Source organism: Symphalangus syndactylus, chromosome 5 (genome assembly GCF_028878055.3).
Source record: "Symphalangus syndactylus isolate Jambi chromosome 5, NHGRI_mSymSyn1-v2.1_pri, whole genome shotgun sequence".
Taxonomy (NCBI): domain Eukaryota; kingdom Metazoa; phylum Chordata; class Mammalia; order Primates; family Hylobatidae; genus Symphalangus; species Symphalangus syndactylus.
Window position 1 is genome coordinate 128,448,288 of NC_072427.2, and position 26,893 is coordinate 128,475,180.

General features: G+C 40.8%; 1 protein-coding gene and 1 long non-coding RNA gene across 12 annotated transcripts in view; one reads left to right on the forward strand and one right to left on the reverse strand.

Annotated features, from left to right (window-relative positions):
* Positions 1-301: 301 nt before the first annotated feature.
* Positions 302-1,613, reverse strand: LOC129481730 (uncharacterized). Its single transcript, XR_008657492.1, has 2 exons — positions 1,493-1,613; positions 302-598 (listed from the first exon to the last, which is right to left on the reverse strand). It is a non-coding gene; the product is annotated as an uncharacterized lncRNA (long non-coding RNA).
* Positions 827-26,893, forward strand: part of FRMD5 (FERM domain containing 5) — a 347,144-nt gene continuing 321,077 nt past the window's right edge. For 2 of the 11 annotated variants that reach the window (XM_063639511.1, XM_063639512.1), the window contains exon 1: positions 827-1,183. In XM_063639511.1, the coding sequence (XP_063495581.1) occupies positions 1,082-1,183 (102 nt within the window). In that variant the 5' untranslated portion in view covers positions 827-1,081. The remainder of the gene's footprint in view (positions 1,184-26,893) is intronic. The other 9 variants (XM_055276845.2, XM_055276846.2, XM_055276841.2 and 6 more) reach the window with 5 other exon arrangements.

Below are 26,893 nucleotides of genomic sequence, written 5' to 3' on the forward strand. Positions count from 1 at the left end.
AGGGAGAATATCTCTTAGTGAAGTTTTGGTAAAAAATCTTGAAGTCTGTAATATTTGGGGTGACAAAGAGGAGACAATTCTTTGTTATGTATACCTCCTAACATACTATGTTGTTCTATTGAGAAAGTCTGAAGACATAATTTCCAGTTCTAAAAGTGCAAGGAGAAGATTCATTGCTTCCTCTGCTCCCTACCAGCTGAAGGAGCAGTCTCCTTTTGTCTTCTGAAATAAAAAGAAGGAGGCAAAGGGTGTTAGAGTGGAGGGTTTTTTAGGGGATTAAACCTGGGTACTTCAGAACCTCTGAGGTCCCTTTAGCTTTTATTTAAGTAGCTCCTGTTTCCCAAAATAAGAGGGCTGGAGCAGAGGCCAGACGGGCCAACTTAGGATACAGCACAGGTCGGGGGCAGTCGCCTGATCTGGAGCGAGAGGTACCCGCATTCTGCAGGTGCAGGGACTGTGATCCAGCACCCTGCCGCCTCCCCGCTCGGGCTCCCAAGAGGGCGGGAACTGCGGTGTTGCAGGGTGCGGGGCTTGGCTTCCGAAGCGCAGATCAAGTGTATTTCAGGCGGCAGACATCAATCCAGTTGGGTGCTCACACCTGGCCCGGGGGAGGGGAAACAGCATCCATAGGAACCACGGGGCGGAGAGGAACCCCTCGTTTGGGACGCTAGAGGGCTGCTCCGGCTTGACTAGGTCCGACTGCTTTTCTGTGATTGCTTCTTTATCCCGCCCATCATCCCAGTACTCTATCTCGATTGGCTCTTCGGTCTGCCACTCGGTTCCGCCGCGCTGACCCCCATTGGCCCCCTCCGGTTGAGGCCCCGCCCCGCGAGCTGGGCACGGGCACTGGGGCGCCGAGGAGTCAGAGCCCGGCGCTTCATCTGGGCTAGGGGGAGGCAGTGGCGGCTGAGGGAAGGAGGAGGATAAGGAGGAGGAACGAGGCCAGCAGGAGGCAACGGCAGCGACGGGGCCGGGGTGATGGTGCAGGTGCCCGGGGTCGGTGCGGAGCTGCCGGGCTGAGGGACGCCTGGTCCAGGGTCCGCAGCGCCGCCGCGTCGCTCCAGGGCGGGCGGGCGGGAAGATGCTGAGCAGGTTGATGAGCGGCAGCAGCAGGAGCCTGGAGCGCGAGTACAGCTGCACCGTGCGGCTGCTGGACGACAGCGAGTACACCTGCACCATCCAGGTCAGCGCCGCGCCGCCCCGCCCCGCCCGCGGGACCCCCTCGTCCCCCAAGTCCGGTCAACTTGGCCGGCGGCGGCCGCCGCCCAGGGGTCGCCGCAGCCCCAGCGCCGTGCTTTGTCCGTTCCTGGTTGCGGCGGACCGCCCTAGTGCAGGGCGCCTTCACCGGAGCCCCTGCCGGAGCCCTGGCACCCGGTGTGTCACCGCCGCCGCGGGGCGAGTCTCCGCGTCCCACACCCCTAAGTCCTCCCCTGCTCTCCCTGGGTGAGGGCGCCCCGTCCTGGTTCCTCGAGCCCGCCCGGGTAAGGTGCACCTTTCCGGGGCGCCCGGAGGGAGGCGGGTAGGGCGGTAGGCTCCTAGCCCGGCCGCCCCGTCGGGGGCGCAGGCTTTGGCTCTCTGGCCGGGCAAGGACGTATGGCTGGCTTTTCTTATCTCTCTTGGGTTGGAAGGATAATGGTTTATGTCATAATTCCTCCCCCCCCGCCCCCCACCATTTGTGAGTCAGAGCTTTCTGAAGGTAGAACTGAACGCGCAGCCCCTGCGGAGTGGCCTATTGAAGGAAGCCCAGTCCTCTGGGCTTTAGAGATTTAGGCCCCCTCCCGCCTTTCGATCCCCAAATCTTATTGTGTTGGGCGGTTCTGGGGGACGTGAGGTAAAGATTTAGCAACAAGTCCCAGCGATTTGAGGCTTGGCAGTGGCCAGAAAGAATCGGCGACTTACGAAAAACGCCAACAATACGGTAATGCTCAACAGCATTTCTTTCAGAACCTGGTATTTTTGAAGGGATTTTTACAACCTCTTGCTCATGTTCCTTCACTATTGCTGTGTGCACGTCAGGAGTAGTAGTCTTTCCCGGGAATGCAGTCACAGCCCTCTCTCCTCCCTTATGAAAAAGTCAGAGATTGAAAACATTGACAATGCTCCCGTGTTTAGTTCATCAGCCAGGAGGATCCTGCGCTCATCTGCCGGAAGCTGCTCTTTGTGGAGAAGCAAATTGAGCTGCACCCGGAGGGGTCTCACCTGATCCTTTGCCTTTGCAGCAGGAAAACAGAGGAGGAGGCTTCTGGCTCAGATGTGACAGACAAAAACTGTCGGCCTGGGTCCTACCCTCAATGTCTCCTTGCCCCCCGCCTCCTTATTTATTTATTTTTGCTGACAGTGCTCAATAGCGGAAAATAGCGGTGTGTGAGAAAGACACTGGGTAGTGTATGAGAGCAGCTGCTCTCTGCTGACTCCGTGCTCAGTTCAGCCTTCTCCTCACTTTCCCTTTTCTCCCTTCCCTCGAAACCAGCTCTGGGCATAAGTGCTGACTGCTGCCAAAGATCCTTGAGGGTACAGAAAGAGCACAAAATCTCTTTTTAAGGCCACTTAAATACAGACTAAGCAGTCATAAAGATGCTAGCCATCAAGTGAAAGGATTTTTGTAGTTGAATATGATAGAGAGATGATCTGTATTATTTCCTTGCTGAATGAATGGAATACTACTTTTTGTTCCTATTGTATCATTGTGCCATGTCCAATTTTTTTTTGTTTTGCTGGGGTAGGAGAATACATTGAGTTGATATCTTCACTATTTGAGTATATTGTCTAGAGCTTTTTAAAAGTCTTTATCCTTTTGTTTTAAAATTTAAAGCATTTATCCAATAGCATATCAAGGGCAGTGTGAGATTTAGACTTTATAAGTCCTAAGAATACTTTTGGGGTATGTGAAATAATTTCCGAGGCAGGTCATTAACTTTTGCCAAGGTGTAGAATACAAATAAAACACAATTCACATCACCATTTCGCTAGAAATGATTGTTAACCTTGTGGTTTTAAAGTATTGCAATGAGGCAGATAGTTATTTTTTTCCCAGTTAGTGGAACCTTTGAGGTTGCCTGATTGGTATTATAATTGTGGGTAGTTTTTATACTATTTAGAAAAAGAATATTTTTGAGTTAAATAGGACTTATTGGATTTGTGCTTGCTATATCCTACTATGGCTGTACTTATTTTCCTACTGCTCTCATTTTACATTATTACAATTTAATTTTATAAAATATGTAGGCCACCTAAAAAATTAAGCTTGGTGTAATATGGCCACACTGTAGTAAGTGTCCACTGTCTAGACATGTTAATGATTGTGCATTGTTATTTTTGCATGGAATCTAAAAAACACAGGGATTGTAAAGTATATGTAATGTTGTCATTCTTTGGCACCACTTTTGTGAATTGCTTTTGTTTTTACCCATGTGAGGAAATGTAGCAAAAAGACAGTATCTTATATGAAATTAACATTTTCTGCATGTAGCTTTTTTGAACATTTAGAAATTGAGCTTTTCTTATCAACTTCTCCCCTCATGCGTTTCTGTAGTGAGTGTGTGTGTATGTGTGCATGTGCTTATTTGTTAAATACTGTTTGTTAAATACTGGGCACAGGATCTTTTAAATCAGTATGGAAAGGATCTGTGAACTTCTTATTAGGTTAAGCAATATTCCCAACATTTTAGGCATTGTAGCACTGTATATTTTAGCTTTTATGGTGATAATTTGAACTCATTTTCCTTAAAGTGTTGTATGCCATATTTTTGTTTAAATAAAGTATCTATTTTAGAATGATTTTACTGCCTTAGCATAATCAGAGACTACTTAGGATATTACAGAATCAGAAATGTATCACTGGGTTGGAGTCATGATAGTTACATTTGGTAAATTTCAGTTGTAGGAAATTCTGTCAAAGTATTTGTCTGTCCGTTCATAATGCAGCATTTATTCTGATCTGGCATTTAGGATGTAATTATTAAGGTAATGAAAATGCCTTATATCTTTTCAGTGAAGGTTGCCACAGTTACCAGACTATTCTTTCACTCTTTCTGATATGCAAATGTATTTGTAGACCATGAGAAATGAAAGTGTACATAGGAGGGTTGTAGTATAATTGCTCCCCTGTGAAGAACATTGTTAACAGCTCCCTGCCAGTTTTGAAGGTCATTGCCTCGTAAATGCAGATCTGGTCTACTCATCTGTTTTTCACTCATCTGTTTCATTTATGGAGATACACACACACACACACACATATATATATTTACCACATTTATCACCTTACTTTGTTATTTGGGAGAAAATAGGGAAAATTAAAAAATGAAAAGATAACTAATATCTTTGAACTCAGTATACTGAAGGAGTCATTTACATGCTTAGGCATGTAATATCCTAAGGAATAGATTTTTATGTTTTTAAGAAATGGGATCTTGCTATGTTGCCCAGGCTGGACTTGAATTCCTGGGCTGAAGTGATTCTCTCACCTCAGCCTCCCAAGTAGTTGGGACTACAGAAGTGCACCACCATGTCTTGCTTATAAGGAATAGATTATTTTATTATTATTATTGTTATTTTTGAGATGGAGTCTCGCTCTGTTGCCCAGGCTGGAGTGCAATGGTGCAATCTCAGCTCACTGCAACCTCTGCCTCCCGGGTTCAAGCGATTCTCCTGCCTCAGCCTCCCGAGTAGCTGGTATTACAGGCACCCACCACCATGCCTGGCCAATTTTTGTATTTTTAGTAGAGACGAGGTTTCACCATGTTGGCCAGGATGGTCTCTATCTCTTAACCTCGTGATCCACCCGCCTCGCCTCCCAAAGTGCTGGGATTACAGGCGTGAGCCACTGCACCCGGCCAGGAATAGATTTTTTTTTTTTTTCAGGAATAGATTTTTAACTATCTTTCAGCTTATAATAGTTTATAAATTATAAGAATATATATTGCAACATTTCTAGTAGAAATATGTGTTGAAAAAATATCTATTTTCAAGTCAGAAATATTAATCAGTTTTTTGTGATTACTGAAAGGTAAGCTACTCTAGAAATGAATTTGATTTTACTGAGAGACATATTAAAATAATAGATTAAGCAGCCAGGTTAAATTGTGCCATTAAATAAGATACTACCATAAATAGAATGTGTGTGCAGGGGCATTTCCATAGTATAACCAGTATTTGGATTTGATTGTGGCTCAACCACTTAGTAGCTGTGGTAGCTAGGGTGAGAGAGGGAGGGAGAGAACAAATGTATTGAGCCCTGTGCTTGCCAGGCACTCTAGAATTTATAATAGATTAAGAGAAAGCTATAAATCATAAGCCCTAAAAATTACATCTAGTTCGATGCCTTACATAGTTTTAATTCAATAAATATTTGTTCTGATTTGTTTGTGCTACATGATTGCTATGTTAACTTCACTTCAAATTTTCTTATTCCTGAAAACAATAAACAGTTCTAACAACTGTATAACTCTTTATAGTTTTAATCCATTCCATTACAAGCCGTTTTGCTGTGTGACCCCTCTCCCGGGTGAGAAGTACAGTATGTTAGTGTGGTATTTATGAGGTCTTTGAGGTATTTATGAAGTCAATTTCTGCAATTATCCTTTGTTGAATTAGTGGAGCGCCAGTTGGTATAGCTCCTATGACTTTTTGGTTTGTCTTTTAGGATTTCAAAACTTTCAGGTCCCCCTGCCTCCATCTCTGCAAGTTTAGAGGGCTTAGATCAAATGAATACTGTGTGATGCAGTACTTCATGGAGTGTTAGAGTTCTGCCAGAATTAGGATTTTGAGTGTAGGGATCACCATAGCTACAGAAGTTTCCTTCACACTTTTCCCCTTAGAACCCCATAAAAGAGGAGACAGACCTCCTCACAGCCTCATTTTCTCACCTCTTGCTCTAAGAGGAAGTGGACCGTGCTTCCCATCCTGTTTCTAGTTATCTATTTTAAGCTGAATTCACCTTTGATAGCCTCATCTATAACATCCTGTCTGACTCTGCAGACCCTGTTTCATGGAGTAGCCTACTGTGAGTTGCTCGTCTCTCAAATGTGTCTAGTTAGGGCTCGTACTAAAGAAGTGAGTATCATGGAGGATTGGCAGCAACCTTATAGCTTCTGTTTCTCACTTCTGTAGTGCCCAGGAAGGACAGTGCTGCTTTCCTGGAGGCCAGGTGATGGTTGTTGCCTCTCTGTTTTCTGGCCTTGACCCTTTGGGGCTTAGGCCAACCACCTCAGTGGTTTTCTTATGCAGCTGGGAAATTTGAAGGGTACTAAAGCATCTCCATTCCCATGTTGCAGGGAGAATGGTGTTTCCCCTAAGACAGCAAATCACCAGTTCATATGTCTATCCTAGCAATTGAAGCAGGTCTTCCATTCCTTTTAAGACCCTAGACCCTGGTGACCAATAAAACTTTTTGGACTTTTGGCTAGACATAGTGGCTCACGCCTGTAATCCTGGCAATTTGGTAGGCTGAGGTGGGAGGATCACTTGAGATCAGGAGTTTGAGACCAGCCTGGTCAACATGGTAAAACCCCCGTCTCTACTAAAAATACAAAAATTAGCCAGGTGTGTGGTGTTACATGCCTGTAATCCCAGCTGCTCGGGAGGCTGAGGCAGGAGAATTGCTTGAACCCGGGAGGCGGAGCTTGCAGTGAGCCGAGATAGCACCATTGCACTCCAGCCTGGGTGGCAGAGCAAGACTCTGTCCCAAAAAAAAAAAAAAAAAGGTCTCGACTTTTACAAGCACTTTAAATACAGGTAGAGCCAAAGATAAACCAGAGAGAGAGAGCAGAGGTTCTAAGTTCACATACTCCCAACCTCCAGTTTCTCCATCAGGCTGAAACCGTCTCAGAGAAATTTAAATTATGGATGTTTTGCCTCCCAAGGTCAACATGTGATCTTCATTATTGTTGTCAACATTTTGACCAAGATATTCCCCTATATTGGTCTTTCAACAGTTGTAATTGTTGTATTATTTCTAAAGATTGTGTTTTACTTTTGTGGTCTTACCAACTTTCTGGTATCATATTCTAGATTTGGGAGGCAGGAACTTGTAAAGACTCTTAGGTTCAAATTCCCCAGGCTTTTGCCTGCTACCGTTAGACTAAACACAAACTTGTGTGAATCAAGTTCTCTAAAGAGATCCTTCCGTGCCATGCTCATGAAGGCAAAATAATTGGGCCACATGCTTGGCAACCACTGAGTTTGTGTACAATAGCTCCATTCACTTGTCTACAGAAAACACCCCTTTGACAGTGATTATAGCTTTCAACCCCCCACCCTTCCACTTCTGACTCCCTGAATTACCATGACCTCATCTGCTGCTTCATATTTAGAGGTGCTCTGGACCACTCCAGAGGTGCCTAGAACTCGTTCCTGTGTGTTAAAGATCAGTTCAAAGCCTCAGACAACCACTGCCCACCAAGAAAAACCATTCAAAATCAGGACTAAATCTAGCTATTCTTATGCCTCATTTGAGTCATTTTACTATGTCACAATTCAGGGGCCCTTTTCCTTCAGTAGAAATTGTGAGGCCTCTCAAAAGCATGGAAAATGAAATAAGGGATTGGATAAAGCAGTGGTTCTCAAAGTATGGCCCCTAGATAGGCATTATCCATATCACCTGGGTACTTGTTAGAAATGCAAATTCTTGACCCCATCCCAGACCTAGTGAATCAAAAACTCTGGGGATGGAGTTCAGCAGTCTGTTTAACAAGTCTTCCAGGTGATTCTTAGACTTGCTGAGGTTTGAGAATCACTACTACTGGGTTACAGAGATATTTAGTAGGTAAAATGGACAAGTGTTGATTGACTGGATGTAAAATGTGAGGGAGAGGCGAAGAAGGAATCTCACATTTCTAACTTTTGATTTATTCCTGAATTGTCTTAATAGATTCTCTTCCCTTGCAAGGTAAACGCTAGGTTGTCTACAGATATGCATACCTATTTTCAAGTGGGTAGGAGTCTAAAGATTCTGCAGTGCGTCATTATACCAGTTTGATGCTGTTGTATTTATTGGTTAGTATTTTTTGTCTCTCCTGACCTAAAAACAGTAGATTATTGTATATTTGTATATTGTTTTAAATAAATTTTGTTCACAACTTGATGCACTGGGGGAAAGGAAGAGTCAAGGCCCCTGTTGTCGAAGGGCTTACAACTTAGGAATGCAAACACATAAATAACAAACTATAAAGCATCATAGAATTTGGAGCTAAGACAAGGGGGTATGTTGTGGCAATGCAAATTTGAGTTGGAGTTTGGGAGATGGGGAGGGATTCCAAAATTAATAATTGTTTTTCGAAGGAGATGAAATTTGAACCAGGTTATGAAAAATTGCCAAAAGCAGGGCCAGGCACTATGGTTTATGCCTATAATCTCAGTGCTTTGGGGGACCAAGGCAGGAAGATCCCTTGAGGCCAGGAGTTTGAGTCTATCCTGGGCAACATAGCAAGACCTTGTCTCTACAAAAAATTTAAAATTTAGGCTGGCATGTTGGTGTATGACTGTAGTCCTAGCTACATGAGGGGGCTGAGGTGGGAGGATTTCATAAGCCCAGGAGTTTGAGGTTATAGTGAGCTATGATTGTGCCATTGTACTCCAGCCTTGGCTACAGATGGAAACCCTGTCTCGTAAAAAAAAAAAAAAAAATTGCCAAAAGCATAAAATGGCATGGGGATGCGTAAAGAGCATTCCAGGCTGAGTTAACAGCAGACTACTTCTAAGTGGAAAAGTTAAAAATGTAAAGTCTTTAGTTTTTTTCTTGAGTATGTTTATCTGACTTACTCTGGTACAGTTGAGTCAAACAACAGAAATCTGCTTGGGGAAAATTCCTGTCAGTAAATTTCAATCATACTTGACATGCAGAGAGGAATCAATCTAAACTAATAATGCATAAAGCTAGTGTTGAATTAAATCTAATTCTAAAACTGTATAAGACAAATTAAGATTCTTCACAAAGCAATGGCATTATGTCAAGAAAAGGTGGATTCAGATTTCAATCTTCATTCTGTGGCTGCAGTAACTACATATGAATTTTATTTCCAAGAGGACTCTTCTCTTCAGGATCAGTTTAATCATCTGACAAAAAAGAGGGTATCAAATTGCAACATTTAGCTGATGTTTGAAAATCCTTTGATGAACACAGTGCAGCCCCAATTGTGCATTAACAGTTAAGAAATGTGACCCATGGAGTCCTAAAAGGCACATTTCAGCATCTCTGTTCCTAAACCTAAGCGGCCACCAAAAATAGCTTCTCTTGAGGACCAAGGATTGCGTCTCTGAATTCCCTAGTGAACTCCTGACAGCTTCGAAGTTCCCAGCCCTATACAGGGTGTACTTTTAGCACTCAACACAATGCCAGGCTAGAGCTTTGGGGATGGGAACCTCCAAGAAAGCACTGTTCGGCATTTGGGCAATCAGTGTTCGGCAGAATGCCAATGCTAATAGGTTATTTTGCTCTGGAAAAGGAGAAAAAGAAGGGATAGTCTAAAGACTGATGAATAGGGGATGACTGACAATACGGACACTCCACTTTATTGGAGAGATTAAGGGGGCTTGCTGTGAAGTGGTATTGTGGGAGCCAGAAAAATTAGCAAAGGCCCACAGGCCCAAGACCTGAAATAAATAGTGGTACATCAAACCCGCATGCCCTAGGGCACACTCAAATGTCCGGCCACTTTCAGTGAACTTGTAGTAGGAAAAAGCCAAATCATTAGGAACCCTCATAATCTGGCACTCCATCCAGGCACTCCTTAGTCAGGCAAATTATCCTTCACCTCCAGACAGGTGCAGAGCCTTTTTTCTCTACACCCTGACTTAACCCAGGGGCCTGTAGTCTGGGCCTCAGTCTAATTTTGAGGATACTGAGTGGAAAAGTTGGCTTTAGGATTTCCAAAGGATTCCAAATACTCTAGGCAGGAGGTGCCACTATGATTCTTGTTTTGTTAGACATGAACCAAGCAGGTAAGAACATTGATCAGAACACAAGAAAGGCCGGGCGCGGTGGCTCATGCCTGTTTGGGAGGCCGAGGTGGGTGGATCCCCTGAGGTCTGGAGTTTGAGACCAGCCTGACCAACATGGAGAAACCCCGTCTCTACTAAAAATAAAAAATTAGCTGAGTGTGGTGGCGCATGCCTGTAATCCCAGCTACTCTGGAGGCTGAGGCCGGAGAATCGCTTGAACTGGGGAGGCGAAGTTTGCGGGTGAGCCGAAATCGCGCCATTGCACTCCAGCCTGGGCGACAAGAGAGAAACTCTGTCTCAAAACAAACAAACAAATAAAAAACCAAAAAACACAAGAAAGCGGAATTAGTCAATTCACATAAGGATCTCATGTACTTCCAGAGATAATTTAAGATGGAGAAAGCATCCAGCCTGCCCTCTTTTAGATATTTTGCCTCTAAAAGCATTTTTTTTTAATTTTTTTTTTTGAGATAGAGTCTCACTCTGTCGCCCAAGCTGGAGTTCAGTGGTATGATGTCGGTTCATTGCAACCTCTGCCCCCTGGGTTCAAGCAATTCTTGCATCTCAGCCTCCTGAGTAGCTGGGATTACAGGCATGCGCCACCACGCTCAGCTAATTTTTGTATTTTTAGTACAGAAGGGGTTTCACCACGTTGGCCAGGCTGGTTTCTAAACTCCTGACCTTAAGCAATCCACCTGCCTCAGCCTCCCAAAATGTTAGGATTACAAGTGTGAGCCACCATGCCTGACCTTGCTCTAGAAGACTCTAAAAGCCCCAAAGTTATTATGGAATTGGAGGTTTGTAGGTCAGAAGGACTCCATGGATTGGCAATGGTGCCTGGAATGTTATAAGGCATATTAAGCCTGCAATTTCGTGGTGTACACTTATCTAACAGAATAGCCCCTCAGCTCTTTGGGAGGCCATTTGGAAGTTATACTATCAAAAGAAATTTGACTGTTGAACAGTGAAACTCTGATAAAAACATAAGGAAGTCCCAGTACTGGAATGCAACTTCTTCAAAGTATGCCCAGCTTCACATTCTAGTACACGTGAAATAGGTTTAAAAAAAACTAGGAGAGGAGTTTGCTCGGTGTAGCTACGGGACATAAAATACTGAACCAACTAAGCAGCACAGCTAATCTGAAAACTTAATACTTTCTTTGCTTACTTTTAAATTTATCTTACGTAATTTAAAAAAGTTTGTTTAAATGAATAGCCACATTACAGACTGTACATCTATGAACTGTTTTCTAATTTTATGGTAAGGAGATATTACCCATATTCTAATTTGTAATATTGGGTATACTAGTCAGTCTGATTATTTTTAAAGAGACAGATATAATGATATACTATCTTGCTGCAAATGAGATCTTTCAGTGTGTCATTATAAAATATTATGGACTATTTTTACTAATGATTTATCTCACATAAGCTACTTTCTGGCTGAAAGACAATGACAAAAGAAGTGGAAGAATTTTACTTTTTCTTCACTTTCTGAATTCCACAATTTTATTTCTTGCCATCTTTCCTGAACAAGATAGCCCTTCTGTTCATCTCTTATTATCTCCTTTGCTTTATGCTAATTTATACTATTAGCCTCTCATTTAATAGAGTCTTATCACCATTTCTAATTGCTATCACTGCTTAGTTATACCTTTGCTGGTAAGATTCTTTGTGTGATGTTCACACCTTCTCTTGGTAGTGAGAGGTATTAAATAGGTGCATTCATAGTGTATGTAAATGTACACTAAGGCATAATGTGATATGTGTACTTTAAGTTCATTTTTAAACATGAGTGTTGTGTATTTAGTTAATCGAAGCAGTACAAACAAATGGAAATCTGTATTGTATAAAATGACATCTTGGAACTCCAACCTAAAGATTCCTGAAAGCCTTGGGCTTTAGCTGGATTGGTATTGTATGTTAAGAGTTTTCTATTAACTTTTTTTGGTAATAATTTCTTAATGGATTAATAGACCCAATGTAACTCTGTGTCTACTATGTCTTCAGGTCTGATGCTTCAGGAATGGGTAGACATGATGGCAGGAGGTGGACTTTCCATGGCCAGTAAAGCCTTTACTTTGGACAGCCGAAGTTAGAGTAGAGGGAGAATTAAAATAATTGACTAAATGGAGAAACAAAAGATCAAAACCAGAGAAACAGAGGGGTTGGAGTGAGAGCCTTAAGTGAGGGCTTAAGTGGAGCCTTAAGCAGAAATACCTGGTCAGAATCTGGAGGGAGAATCTGGAGAAGCAGGTTGAGGATAATGAAAGAACATTGGAGATCTTTTTTTTTTTTTTTTTTTGAGACGGAGACTTGCTCTGTCACCCAGGCTGCAGTGGTGCAATCTTGACTCACTGCAACCTCTGCATCCTGGGTTCAAGTGATTCTCCTGCCTCAGCCTCCCCAGTAGCTGGGACTATAGGCTCAAGCCACCACACCTGGCTAATTTTTGTATTTTTACTAGAGACAGGGTTTCGCCATGTTGGCCAGGCTGATCTTGAACTCCTGACCTAAGGTGATCCACCTGCCTCAGCTTCCCAAAGCACTGGGATTACAGGCCTGAGCCACTGCGCCGGCTGAGATCTATTTTTTGTTGTTGTAGCTGTGTGTGATGGTAGAGGCTTAATGGTTTAAAGGAGCCCTCTGGGCCTGGCCTCCATGTGGGGGTGACATTTAAAATATTCAACAATTAATGAATCATAGTGAACACCTCACTGCACAGTACTCTGCCACAGTGCACTGGTGCTGGGTATAGAACCCTCTGCTGGACAGGCCGCTAACTATTTAGTGCTGACCACATTCTATTCTCTGGCTTCCCATTTGCCCTTGCCAGATGTGGGGACCAAATTGTGTGGGTTTTACCTTCCTGTGGAGTGGTGGGCCCATTCACATCTTTCACATGTTTCCCAAATGCACCTCTAATTATTTTATCTTTTAAAAATCCTACATGGTTTTCCCATTGCCTACAGGATAACAGGAGCCTTTTAGCATGGCACAGAAGGCCTTCCATAATCTCTCTGCTACCTCCCTTTCCAGCATTGTCTTGTCTTATCTTCTGTATGCACCTTTTCTCACTGCATGGATCACCAGCCTTCTTGTTCCAGGGTAGACTCCCTCCCCATTGTTGCTGGGCAGTGCCTTGGGGGACTTACAGCACTTACCATATTGAGATGTGAATCTTTTCACCAGAACGGTGGCTAACACCTGTAATCCTAGCACTGTGGGAGGCCGAGGCGGGTGGATCACAAGGTCAGGAGATTGAGACCATCCTGGCTAACATGGTGAAATCCCATCTCTACTGAAAAAAAAAAAAAAAAAAAAAATTTAGCCTGGCGTGGTGGCAGGCGCCTGTAGTCCCAGCTACTGGGGAAGCTGAGGCAGGACAATGGTGTGAACCCGGGAGGCGGAACTTGCAGTGAGCCGAGATCATGCCACTGCACTACAGCCTGGGCAACAGAGCGAGACTCCATCTCAAAAAATGAAATGTGAATATTTTCTCACATGTCTGTCTCTCAGTGTACTGTGAACTGTTTGAAGAGCAGAGATATCTTTGTACAGCTAGTAACTAAGGTGTCACCGAGGGGCTTAATATATATTGATTGTAGGTGTGTATGAATAAAAGTATTAGCTCTGGAAAAATGATTATTAAATAATGCAAATGGGCCTGATGAGGTGGCTCACACCTGTAATCCCAGCACTTTGGGAGGCCAAGGCAGGTGGATCACGAGGTCAGATCGAGACCATCTTGGCTAACACGATGAAACCCCGTCTCTACTAAAAATACAAAAAATTAGCTGAGCATAGTGGCACATGCCTGTAGTCCCAACTACTTGGGAGGCTGAGGCAGGAGATTTGCTTGAACCTGTGAGGTGGGGGTTGCAGTGAGCCGAGATCACGCCACTGCACTCCAGCCTGGGCGACAGAGCGAGACTCCGTCTGAAAAAAAAAAAAAAAATGCAAATGTAGGGCCAGGTGTGGTGGCTCACGCCTGTAATCCCAGCACTTTGGGAGGCCAAGGTGGGCAAATCACATGAGGTCAGGCATTCAAGACCAGCCTGGCCAACAAGGTGAAACCCTGTCTTTACTAAAAATATAAAACTTATCCAGGCATGGTGGCGCATGCCTGTAATCCCAGCTACTCAGGAGGCTGAGGCAGGAAAATTGCTTGAACCTGGGAGATGGAGGTTGCAGTGAGCTGAGATCGCGCCACTACACTTCAGCCTGGGCGACAGAGCGAGACTCCATTTCAAACAAAAAAAAAGCAAATGTAAAGTTACCTATAGCTTGAGATAAATAGGTGAAAAAATGAACCCATCATGTTTTCTATTTTTGAGAGTTATGCTATGGTGATATTATTTGTTTTGTTTTGTTTTGAGACAGGGTCTTGCCCTGTTGCTGAGGCTGGAGTGCAGTGGCATGATCTTGGCCCACTGTACCCTTGAACTCCTGGGCTCAAGCAGTCCTCCTGTCTCAGCCTCCCCAGTAGCTGGGACTACAGGTGCATGCCACCAAGCCCAGCTAATTTTTAAAATTTTCTTTTGTAGAGACAGAGTCCTGCTATGTTGACCAGGCTGGTTTCAAACTCCTGGACTCAAGCAATCCTCCCACGTCAACATCCCAAAGTGCTGGGATTATGAGTGTGAGCCACCGTGCGCAGCCTATGATGACTTTAAAAGGTGGTTAGTTAGTGGTGAGGGTTGCACAACTCTGGGAACATACTAAAAACCACTTAGTTGTATACTGTAAAATGGTGACTTTTATGGTATGTGAATTAAATTTCAGTGCCAATGTAAACTTCCTGGTTTTGATAACATACTATAGTTACGTAAGATTTTACCACTGGGGGAAGGTGGGTGAAGGGCACATGGGACATCTCCACACTATTTTTTGCAATTTTGTGTATCTATAACTATTGCATAATAAAAAAATGTAAAAAGGTTAGGATGGGCACAGTAGCTCATGCCTCCAACACTTTGGGAGGCTGAGGCAGGAAGATTGCTTGAGTCCAGGAGTTTGAGACCAGCCTGGGCAACATAGTGAGACCGCTGTCTCTACAAAAAATAATAAAAAAAAAATTAGGCATGGTGGCATGCTGCTGTAGTTCCAGCTACTTAGGAGGCTAAGGTGGAAAAATTGCTTGAGCCCCAGAGTTGGAGGCTGCAGTGAGTTGTCATCAGACCACTGTACTCTATTCTGGGCAACAGACCAAGATCTGGTCTTAAAAATAAAAAAAGTGATTAAATTAGTTGTTCTAACCAAATGTGTTTATTATTAAGTTTGGGTTTATGGTTTAGAATTGCTATAGAATGTTTTCTCACTTCATTAGGATCCAGTTACTTTTTAAAATTATATGTCAATATTTTATTCTCAAGTATCATATGTCAAAATGTATCTACTTATAAATAATCCTATATAATTATCAATTATAATCTAATAAAAAGATAAAAATTAAGGATTTAGAAATGGTATCTTGGCAGTATTTTTTTTTTTTTTTTTTTTGAGATGGAGTCTCACTCTGTCATCCAGGCTGGAGTGCAGTAGCAGGATCTCGGCTCACTGCAACTTCTGCCTCCCAGATTCAAGCGATTCTCCTGCCTCAGCCTCCTGAGTAGCTGGGATTACAGGTGCCCACCACCATGCCTGGCTAATTTTTGTATTTTTAGTGGAGACAGGTTTCACCATGTTGGCCAGGCTGGTCTCGAACTCCTGACCTCAAGTGATCTGCCTGCGTTGGCCTCCCAAAGTGCTGGGAATACAGGTGCGAGCCCACCGTACCTGGCCAGTATTCTTTTTTTACGTCCTTTCTCTGTAATTCTTTGTTCCTTTGAAAATCATATTTCTGACATAATTACAATTAAAATTAAGGTACTGATAAGTTATGAATATGATAACATGGTGCCATTTTTGTGTCTTAGAGAGTTATTTGCTATATAAATATAAAGATATTACATATCTTTAGTTTGTAATATATGTTAATTGATTCAAAAATTATTGAGTTCTTTGTTCCAGGCTCTGTGCTAAGTGCTTTATATGCATTCTTTCATTTAATCTTATCTATAAGATAAAAAATGATATTGTTTCTAATTACAGATGAGTGCACTGAGGCTTAGAAAAGTGAAATAACTTAGTGTCCCAGGAGTAGTAAGTCGGGGAGCTGGGATTTGAACTTAGGTCTGTGTGACTACAGAGTTGTTTTCTTTTTTTTGCCTTTTTTTTTTTTTTTTAAGAGATGGAGTCTCACTATCTTGCCCAGGCTGGAATGCAGTGGCTATTCACAGTTGTGGAGCACAGTGCACTGCAGCCTTGAACTCCTGGCCTCAAATGATCCTCCCACTCCAGCTTCCCAAGTGGCTGGGATTATAGGCACACACCACTGTGCCTAGCTACAGTTGTTTTACTTCTCTCTGATGATAACTTGGAGTGAATTGGGAGAACTGTGTTAAATGCCTGGCACTGATTATCTTTGAGACCTTGGTCAGGTAACTTAATCTCTAAAATTGCAATGTAACCCTCTTATCTGCCAAATGAGGCACAAATAGATGATCCCTCCAGCCCCTTTTAGCACAGATGTTCTGTAGTTCAAGAAATTTGTCCTTGGCTCTATAAGTTGTTTGTTTAATATGTGTGTGTTCCCTCTGTGAAGGATATTCTTTATAAATACAGATGTTCCTTTTAAAGAAAGAGATGTCAAAGGAAGAGCTTGGTGACTGCTTCCATCTATGATCTGGTCTTTGATTTTGCGGAACACAAAATACAGCTTTATATGCTCATTCAACAGATTTCAGGTTCTTGGGGATTGATTCATGCTAACCAAAATCGTAAGAGCTTTTGTTTTTTATGTATAATCCAGAATCTTAGTTTGTCAACTATAATGGAATAGTGAATACTGGTTTCTGCCATTGTAGGCACTTCTTTTAGGATCAGAGACTTTGGAAAACCAGATTAGAAACTATTTGGAAGGCAAAGGGAATCAAGTGGGTTTGAGGGATATTTTTCAGGTTCAAAGTCTTACAAATGATCTCTGTTCTGTAGTAGAGTTCTAGTAATTATATATCTACCAGAATCAGTTTTCTTTCTCCTTTAAGTAGTAGTTACTAATGGCTGGTAGTCTCTTTTTCTCCTACTTCATGCAGATTATTGTACCTGTGCTAATATGACTCTTTTTCAGATAGGTTAATTTTTCCTTTTTTTTTTTTTTTTTTTTGAGACCAGTCTCGCTCTGTCGCCCAGGCTGGAGTGCAGTGGCGCAATCTCGGCTCACTGCAAGCTCCGTCTCCCAGGTTCATGCCATTCTCCTGCCTCAGCCTCCCAAGTAGCTGGGACTACAGGCGCCCGCCACTACGGCCAGCTAATTTTTTTGTATTTTTAGTAGAGATGGGGTTTCACCGTGTTAGCCTCGATCTCCTGACCTCGTGATCCGCCCGCCTCGGCCTCCCAAAGTGCTGGGATTATAGGCATGAGCCACTGCACCCGGCCCAATTTTTCTTTTCTTATTTTTTTTTAAAAGTACATCCTAGTCTACATGATACTGTTTACTTTGATTAGACTTGGGTATTTATTTATTTATTTATTTATTTCGAGACAGAGTTTCACTCTTGTTGCCCGGGCTGGAGTACAGTGGTACAATCTTGGCTCACTGCAACCTCTGCCTTCTGGGTTCAAGCGATTCTCCTCCCTCAGCCGCCCAAGTAGCTGGGACTATAGGCGCGTGCCACCACACCTGGCTAATTTTGTATTTTTAGTAGAGATAGAGTTTTATCATGTGGGTCAGGCTGCTCTCGAACTCCTGGCCTCAGGTGATCCACCCGCCTTGGCCTCCCATTGCTGGGATTACAGGTATGAGCCACCGTGCCCGGCCTAGACTTGGGTATTTCTTAAGACTCAAATCTAAATGTCATTTCCCCTCTAAGAGGACTTGGCCAGACAACTTTAATTTTATGTTGACTTTCACTAGTTCACCTTTCAGAGGGAGGACTTTTTCTAACATTGATCCCGAATTCCAAGGGGAATTCTGCCATGGTCTATATGTTTTTGACTATATTGTCATTCTGTCATTGGCAATATACAAACTTGATGGTATACGTAGGAGGCATGCTCCTCCTAGTTATAGAACTCAGTAAGGGTGAGTTCTGGTATATTTCAAAGGTTTCCACTATTCTTTTGATCTCAAGTTTCCAAATATAGTTTTCTGTATCTCCTCAATATAAACTTGCCTTTTAATTTTTTTATTTTACTTATTTTTGAGATGGAGTTTCACACTGTAACCCAGGCTGGAGTGCAGTGGTGTGATCTCTGCTCACTGCAACTTCCGCCTCCCAGGTTCAAGCGATTCTCTTTGCCTCAGCCTCCCAAGTAGCTGGGATTACAGGCACCCACCACCACGCCTGGCAAATTTTTGTGTGTTTTTAGTAGAGACAGAGTTTCACTATGTTGGCCAGGCTGGTGTCGAACTCTTGACCTCGTGATCTGCCCGCCTCAGCCTCCCAAAGTGGATTACAGGCATGAGCCACAGTGCCCAGCAAAACTTGCCTTTTATAAGTCAGATTTATTGGGGTACAATTTACATAGATTAGCTTTTCTAGCTGTACAGTTCTATGAATTTTGACAAATATATGCAAGTTGTGTAACTACCTTGTATGGAATATTTTCAGCACCCTGTAAATTTCTCTTATGCCCCTTTGTGATCAGTCCTCTCTTCTTTCTCCAGCTCTGGCAGCCACAAACCTGATTTCTGTCCTTACAGTTTTGCCTTTTCCACAGTGTTATAAATGGAATCATACAATATGTAATCTTTTGAGTCTGGCTTCTTTCACTTAGCATAATGCTTTTTTGAGATACAATTTACATACCATAAAGTTCATCTGTTTAAGGTGTACATTTCAACAGTTTTTAGTATCTTTTCAGAGTTTTGCAACCATCAAGATATCTAATTTTAAAACATTTTTATCACCCCAAAATAAATGTACTCATTAACAGTTATTCCCCAATTCTGACTCCCCCCCAATAGCTTCCTGTCCTAGGCAAATACTTACTTTTCATCTCTCCAGATTTGCCTATTCTAGATATATTAATTAATGGTATCATACAACGTGGTCTTTTGTAACTTCTTTCACTTAGTATAATGTTTTTCAGGTTCATTCGTGTAGTAACATTAATGAATACTTAATTTTTTTAATTGCCAAGTAATTTCCCATTGTATAGGTCATAGATATACCACATTTTGTTTATTCATCAGTTGATGGACATTTCAACTTTTTGGCTATTATGGATAATGGTATGAACATTTATGTACAGGTCTTTGTGTGGACATGTTTTCCTTTCTCTTGAATATGTTATGAACATTTTTGTACAAGTTTTTGTGTGGAAGTATGTTTTTATTTCTTTTGGATGGATATCTAAGAGTGGAATTGCTGGATTGTGTGGTAACTCTGTGTTACCACACGAGTCAGCAAACTGCCAAACCCTTTTTCAAACCCTTTTCCACAGCGCTCAAACCCTTTGGAACTGTCAAACCCTTTTCCATAGTGGCCCAAGGGTTCCAGTTTCTCCTGGCCAATCCTCACTATTGTCTGCCTTTTTTTTTTTTTTTTTTTTTACATATTTTATTTTATGAACTTTCTTTTTTTATTATTATACTTTAAGTTTTAGGGTACATGTGCACAATGTGCAGTTTAGTTACATATGTATACATGTGCCTTATTTTTATTACAGCCATTCTAATGGGTGTGAAGGAATATCTTATTGTGGTTTTGATTTGCATTTACCAAATGACTAAATATGTTGAGCATCTTTTTGCGTGTTTATTGGCCATTTGTATATCTTTTTGGGAGAAATGTCTATTCAAGTCTTTGGCCATTTAGAAATTGGGTTATTTGTCTTTTTGTTGAGTTGTAAGAGTTTATTATATATTCTGGATACAAGTCCTTTATCAGATAGATGATTTACAAGTATTTTTTCCTAGTCTGTGAGTTGTCTTTTCGTTTTCTTGATGGTATCTTTTGAAGCACAAAAGGCTTTAATTTTGATGGAGTCCAATTTAATAATCTCATTTTTTATTGTTTGTGCTTTTTTGGTGGCATATCTAAGAAATCATTGCCTAACCCAATATCAAGAAGATTTATACCTGTGTTTTCTTCTAAGAGTTGTATAGTGTTAGCTCATATATTTAGGTCTATGATCCACTTTGAGTTAATTTTTGTGTATGGTGTGAGATAGGCATCCAAAGTTTTGCTATTACATGTGGATATCCAGTTGTCCAGCGCAATCAGTTGAAAAGGGTATTCTTTTCCTCATTAAATTGTCTTAGCCCTTTTGTTGAAGATGAATAGACCATAAATATATGGGTTTATTTCTGGACTCTAAATTATATTCCATTGATCTATTTACATTTATTCCACTACCACAGTATCTTGATTAATAGCTTTGTAGTAGATTTTGAAGTTGGGAAGTATGAGTTCACCAACTTCATTCTTTTTCAAGATTATTTTGGCTATTCTTGGTTTATTGCATTTCCATATGAATTTTAGAATCAGCTTGTCAATTTCTGTAAAAATTCCAGGTGGAATTTTGATAGGAAGTGTATTGAATCTGTTGATCAATTCAGCAATTCAGGGAGTGTTGCCATCTTAACAGTATTAAGTCTTCTGATTCATGAATGTACGATGTATTTCCATTTATTTAGGTCTTTAATTTTTTAAAAAATGCTTTGTGGTTTTCAGTGTAAGCATAATGCTTTTGAGATTCATTCATGTTAGTGCGTATATTAGCAGTTTTTTCATTTCATTGCTGAGTACTATTCTATTTTATGGATGTATAACAATTTGTTCATCTGTTAACCCATTGAGGGACATTGGAGTTTTCGTTTTTTGGCATTTATGAATACGGCTGCAAAAAAGACATTCACATACAGGTTTTTATATAAATATAGGTTTTCATTTTACTTGGGTATATACCTAGAAGTAGAGTTACTAGTTGCATATGTGTGTCTGTTTACCTTTATAAGAAACTGCCAAACTGTTTTCCAAAGTGGCTATATCATTTTGCATTACCACCAGCAATATATGAGAATTCTAGATGCTTTGTGTCCTTACCAGCACTTGGTGTTATTAACATTTTTTAAAAAAGTTATTTTGATAGGTATATAGTGATATTTCATTGAGGTTTTAATTTACATTTCTCTAATGGCTAATAATATGGAGTGTAAAATTCATGAAATCCTAGACTTTTAGAGCTGGAAGAGACTTGAAAGAGTTCATTCCTGGTTTTTATATTCTGTTCCTCAGACATATTTCATGGGGCGTCTGAGGTGGGGATTTGGGGACTGAGGAGCATGCTGAGTGCTGAGTGGGTGGGATCTGAGCAACCTGCCCAGAAGGGCTCTACTTTTTATCAGTTTTAAAAATATTGAATTTCCAGGTGATACATTGTTAGAAAAAAGGTCCCTCTGTTAAACAAAAATGAAAGCTACTGAACTGAATTTTTTTTTAAATTTTATTTTACTTTAAGTTCTGGGATACATGTGCAGAATGTGCAGGTTTGTTTCATAGGTATACACGTGCCATTGTGGTTTGTTGCACCTATCAACCTGTCATCTAGGTTTTAAGCCCCGCTTGCATTAGGTATTTGTTCTAATGCTCTCCCTCTCCTTCCTCCCAACCCCCCAACAGGCCCTGGTGTGTGATGTTCCCTCCCTGTGTCCATGTATTCTCATTTGTACTGAATTTTTTTAAAGGGCAAAACTGAGACCCCAGAGAGGTAAATTGACTTACCCAAGATTCTGTAGTCTGAAATGGATTCATACAATAGGGCTCTTTATTCTGCAGTGCACTATCTTGTCATAACTTTCAGATTCTACTTTTTGTTGACTCAATTATGATAAAAAGTCTACTGACCAAAATTTGTTGAAGTCATAAATATTTTAAAAATTTTCTTTTATATTGAAAAGTAGTATATGGAAACTAAGTCATTTTTCATGAGTTAGCTGTACTGACTAAAAAATGGAGGTTATCTTTTCTTCAGGAATCCAATTTATAGTACAAAACCTTCCAAAATTACTGTGCTTCGTTTCTGTGTAATGTGGGAAATGTGGCACAACTGTCAGAGGTTATAAATGACAATACATTGTAGAAATAGGTGAGGGAACAAGCAGGGATTTGCCATTGGGAAACAGACATTATATTTTGTTATCAGTTTTGATGAGCACTGACAGTGGTTCATCAATGTTGAAAGAGTAAAATTGAATTCATTAGATGCATTCATAATGGTTAGAGTAAGTTTTTTTTTAATAAGAAAGATTCAGTTCTGAAATCTTTCCTTTATTGAGGTTTTTCTAGAAATTACCAGAGTGTGAAAGCAGTTCTATACAATGTTGGCAATTCTGAGATTGGCTTTAGGACTGATGAGTGAGCAATGCATGGTTACATTGAGCAGAATTTTATTAGAATGCCTTTGGTGGATTTCAGTAGAAATTTTATTTAATAATGATATAGTGACAGGAGTATATATAGTGTTTGAACTCAGGAAACTTGAGGTCAAGCCTTGGCTCTTCTTCATACTACCTATATGACCTTGAATGAGTCACCTAACTTCTGTGATCAGCCCATTCCCAAGAGTTGTGTGAAGATGAGAAAAAAAAAATAGAGAAAATGTATCTGAAAGTACTTTATACATTTTAGTGCTATTTAGCTATAGTTTTATTACTAATAATCATCTTTGAACTTGCAACATATAGGATTTTAAAAAAATGATTTTTCAGCTAGTTGCGGCGGCTCATGCCTGTAATGCCAGCACTTTGGGAGGCCGAGATGGGAGGATCGCTTGAGCTCAGGAGTTTGAGACCAGCCTGGGCAACATGGTGAAACCCTGTCTCTACTACAGATACAAAAAAAAAAAATTAGCCAGGCATGGTGGCACATGCCTGTAGTCCCAGCTACTCGGGAGGCTGAAGTAGGAGAATCACTTGAACCTGGAGGTTACAGTGAGCCGAGATTGTGCCACTGCACTTCAGCCTGGGTGACAGAGGGGGACTCTGTCTCAAGAAAAATAATATATATATTTTTTTCTTCCTTATATTTGGCTATAATTTACTTGTATTCTTTTAGCCTCTGTCCTATGTCTCTCATTTTTGGAGTTTTTGGAAACTTTGCTCTGTCCTTAGTCCCCCTCCTCCTCTTTCAAATAGATGACATTTTCTCACTTTTGTCCATTAGGAGAACTAGCTGTATTAGTTTTTTCCTATGGAAAAAAAGAAATAGTTTTTATTTTCTACATATATTTAGCCTAACAACCCTGGCTAAAGTATCAAACCTATAAGCTGCATGTAGGTTTTCTTATTTGGCATTGAATTTCCCTTCCTTGTGGTTGTTAAGTTCCTTGTACTTCTGCCTGCCTTTCCTCTGGGATTTCTGTTTCCTTTAGATGTGTTTGAAACGTAATATGCCTTTACCTTGGTCAAGCCCATTTGTTGGTCTGTAATAGAGTTACAATATTTTATCATGATATATTTTGTAGACATGAACGGTGGGGTCATATATTTCACCTGCTCCAATAATGATGAAAAGAGATTTCATGTGTTGATTTGACTCCTCTGTCTTAGATGGAGTTAAAAGTTATTTACCAGTCCTCAGTAACTGTAGACACAGGAGACAATGTTGGAAACAATGTTGGTGAAATGGAAGTATCTTCCCTTTTGATAGCTGAAGCTGGTAAGGTTGTCAATTTTAGTGTTATTTCCTTTTCTTCCTGGTTAAGAGAAGGAAAACTTTTTCCTGAGGGTTTTTATTTTCAGTGGTTACTATCTAATCAACTTATTTTTATTTAAATTAGCTAAAAAATAAAATTGTATATTTTAAGTAGTTCTGAGATGAATGGGTATTCTGGAGAACAATCACATCTGCATCAAATACTGTTTCATTCTTGGGAGTTTCATATGCTTTCTAGATCTACTTTCATCATTCACATGCTTTCTAGATCTACTTTCATCATTTGGAGTAATATTTTCAAAATAATAGCATGTCCCATTTTTGAAACTAGAGGCTAGTTTTCAAAAAGCCACTGAATTCTAAATTAAAGCAAAGGAAATAGCAATACTGATTGATGTGTTTATAATTTGCCTAGAATTACCTCTGGGTTATTTATACTTTGTATTTCAGAAACCACCCTCTTAATGTATGTTTTCTGAAATAAAAATGGGCTGGGTATGGTGGCTCACACCTGAACCCCCAGCACTTTGGTTGGGAGGCCAAGGCAGGAGGATGGCTTGAGTCCAGGAGTTTGAGACCAGCCTGGGCAACATAGCAAGACCCTGTCCCTCAGAAATTAAAAAAAAAAAAAAGAAAGAAAAAAAGCCAAATATGGTGGTGCACACCTGTGGTCCCAGCTACTCAGGAGGCTGAGGTGGGAAGATCACTTGAGCCCAGGAGGTCGAGGCTACTGTGAGCCATGATTGTGCCACTGCACTCCAGTCTAGGTGACAGAGCAAGGCCCTGCCTCAAAAAAAAAAAAAAAAAAAGTGTAGTGATATTGTGTTAAAAGCCAGCAGAGGCCGGGTATGGTGGCTCATGCCTGTAATCCCAGCACTTTGGGAGGCTGAGGTAGGTGGATCACTTGAGGTCAGGAGTTTGAGACCAGCCTGGCCAACATGGTGAAACCATGTCTCTACTAAAAATATAAAAATTAGCTGGGGCGTGGTGGCGCACGCCTGTAGCCCAGCTACTCGGGAGGCTGAGGCACCAGAATCATTTGAACCCCGGAGACAGAAGGTACGGTGAGCCGAGATCACGCCACTGCGCTCCAGCCTGAGTGACAGAGTGAGACTCTGTCTCAAAAGCCAGCAGATACTGACCAAAGGCGTACTCTCTCTAATAATGACATTCTAGGGTCATTTTGTTCATAGCAATCGTTCATGGAGCGGTAGAAAGACAGAGGCTGGAATGGGGGAGGTGAAGTATCAATGCCAGTTGAGTTCAATTCCCAACCTCATTGGAAATTCAGAGGTTGCCATATACTTTAATTATTCATATTTTGGGAAAATCATACCTTAACCCAGAAAAAAACAATTTCTAAAGATACTTCATGGGCAGCATTCTCAGTGTGTATTATTATATACTTCAAAGTATATTAAAAACAAAACCCCAAACAAAAATACTGGATTCCTTATACAGCCTTGAAATTATAACCAAAAGCTTATAGTGTTGAATACTCAGTAGACGAAAGATTCATAACTAGCAAATTGGGCAGTTTGAACAAGTTGATCAATGAACTGGCTGGAAATAGAATGACTGCTTTAAAATATCACTTAGACATAGTTATGGTAACAATTATAATTTAGCTTTCATATTTTTAAGCAATATATACATCAAGACATTCTAAAATTGTCACTATTCTGTGATAACTTAGTATATTTTGTATTCAGATATTATGCAAAAAATGTGCACTAACACATACTTTAAGAAAAGCAGGTTGTTTTACTTAATATTTTAGGGTATCTCTGTGGCCTCTTAAGATGACTGCTTATAGGCATATATTTTGTCACCAAGCTATGAATATTTTAGATTTTAATGGTTATGAGTATGTTTTTGAAAAACATAGCAACATGAAGAGATTACATCAATTAAAGCTTTATGAGGTAGAGCAGTATAGGTATATCTTGTCATGGAATGGCTTTCTAAAATATTATAAATGGAAGTATTTTAAAATAAACTATAAAAATCGATAGTAAGTCTCTTTGTTAAGTGAAAAATCATGTATAAATTAAAGTAATATATAACTCAATTTAGAGTTTTCATGTTATAGGTGTTGTAGTTTAACCAACTGGGTAAGGTAATGCCTTGTGGAGTAGCAGACAAAAGCCAGTGGCTTATCTAAGGGCAAAAACTCCATCAAAAGTGGCTGGCAGAGTTTAGAGACTCAGCTTGCTTTCTTTGCAAAAGGCCCTGGGCCTAGGAACACTGTTGGGGCCAAAAAGAGAGTGAGTATAGGATCATAACTCTACAGAATGGGAAAAATTATGGGGAAATGGGGATTTCTTTCCATGTACAAAAAGGTATCTGAAAACATATTTAAAGTTTTGTTGTTTTTTTTTTGATATGGAGTCTCACTCTGTTGCCCAGGCTGGAGAGCAGTGGTGTGATCTTGGCTTACTGCAACCTCCGCCTCCTGGGTTCAAGTGATTCTCTCACCTCAGCTTCTTGTGTAGCTGGGATTAGAGATGCGTGCCACCATGCTCAGCTAACTTTTGTATTTTTAGTAGAGATGTGGTTTCACCATTTTGGCCAGGCTGGTCTCGAACTCCCGACCTCAGGTGATCTGCCTGCCTTGGCCTCCCAGTGCTGGTATTACAGGTGTGAGCCACCATCTCTGGCCTAATTAAAGTATTTTTAATAAGCAACCAGCTGGGCTTGATGGTGTACTCCTGTAGTCCCAGCCACTCGAGAAGCTGAGATGGAAGGATCACTTCAGCCCAGGAGTTTGTGGCCAGCCTGGGCAACATAGTGAGACCCTGTCTCTTAAAAAAAAAAAAAGCAACCACGTGGCAAAAGTAGGTTTTGGGAAATCTGTATTTGAGAAGAAAACTTTAAAAAATAATATTTAAAAATAAGAAGGAGCAATTTATATGTTGATAATATCTCTTCTCCAGGAACAAAAGAGTATGTAGTAGTTCTATACACAGGCAATAAGTGAAAGGCTGAATATTATATTCACCTCTGAATATGTTTCAGTAATAATTACATATATTTTTCTATAACACATGGAAAGGAGTTTCAGTAGTATTATACCTAAGTATGGAAATAGTTATAGTTACCATATTTTTAAATAGTATATTCAGGTAGTCTAACTGAATTTTATATTCTCAGAAATTATATATAAATAGCTATCATTTGAGGCTAAAAACTTCCTTGTTTTGTTATTGTATCATATTGGAGCTCACATATTTTGATGAGAGGTGATAGAGCAA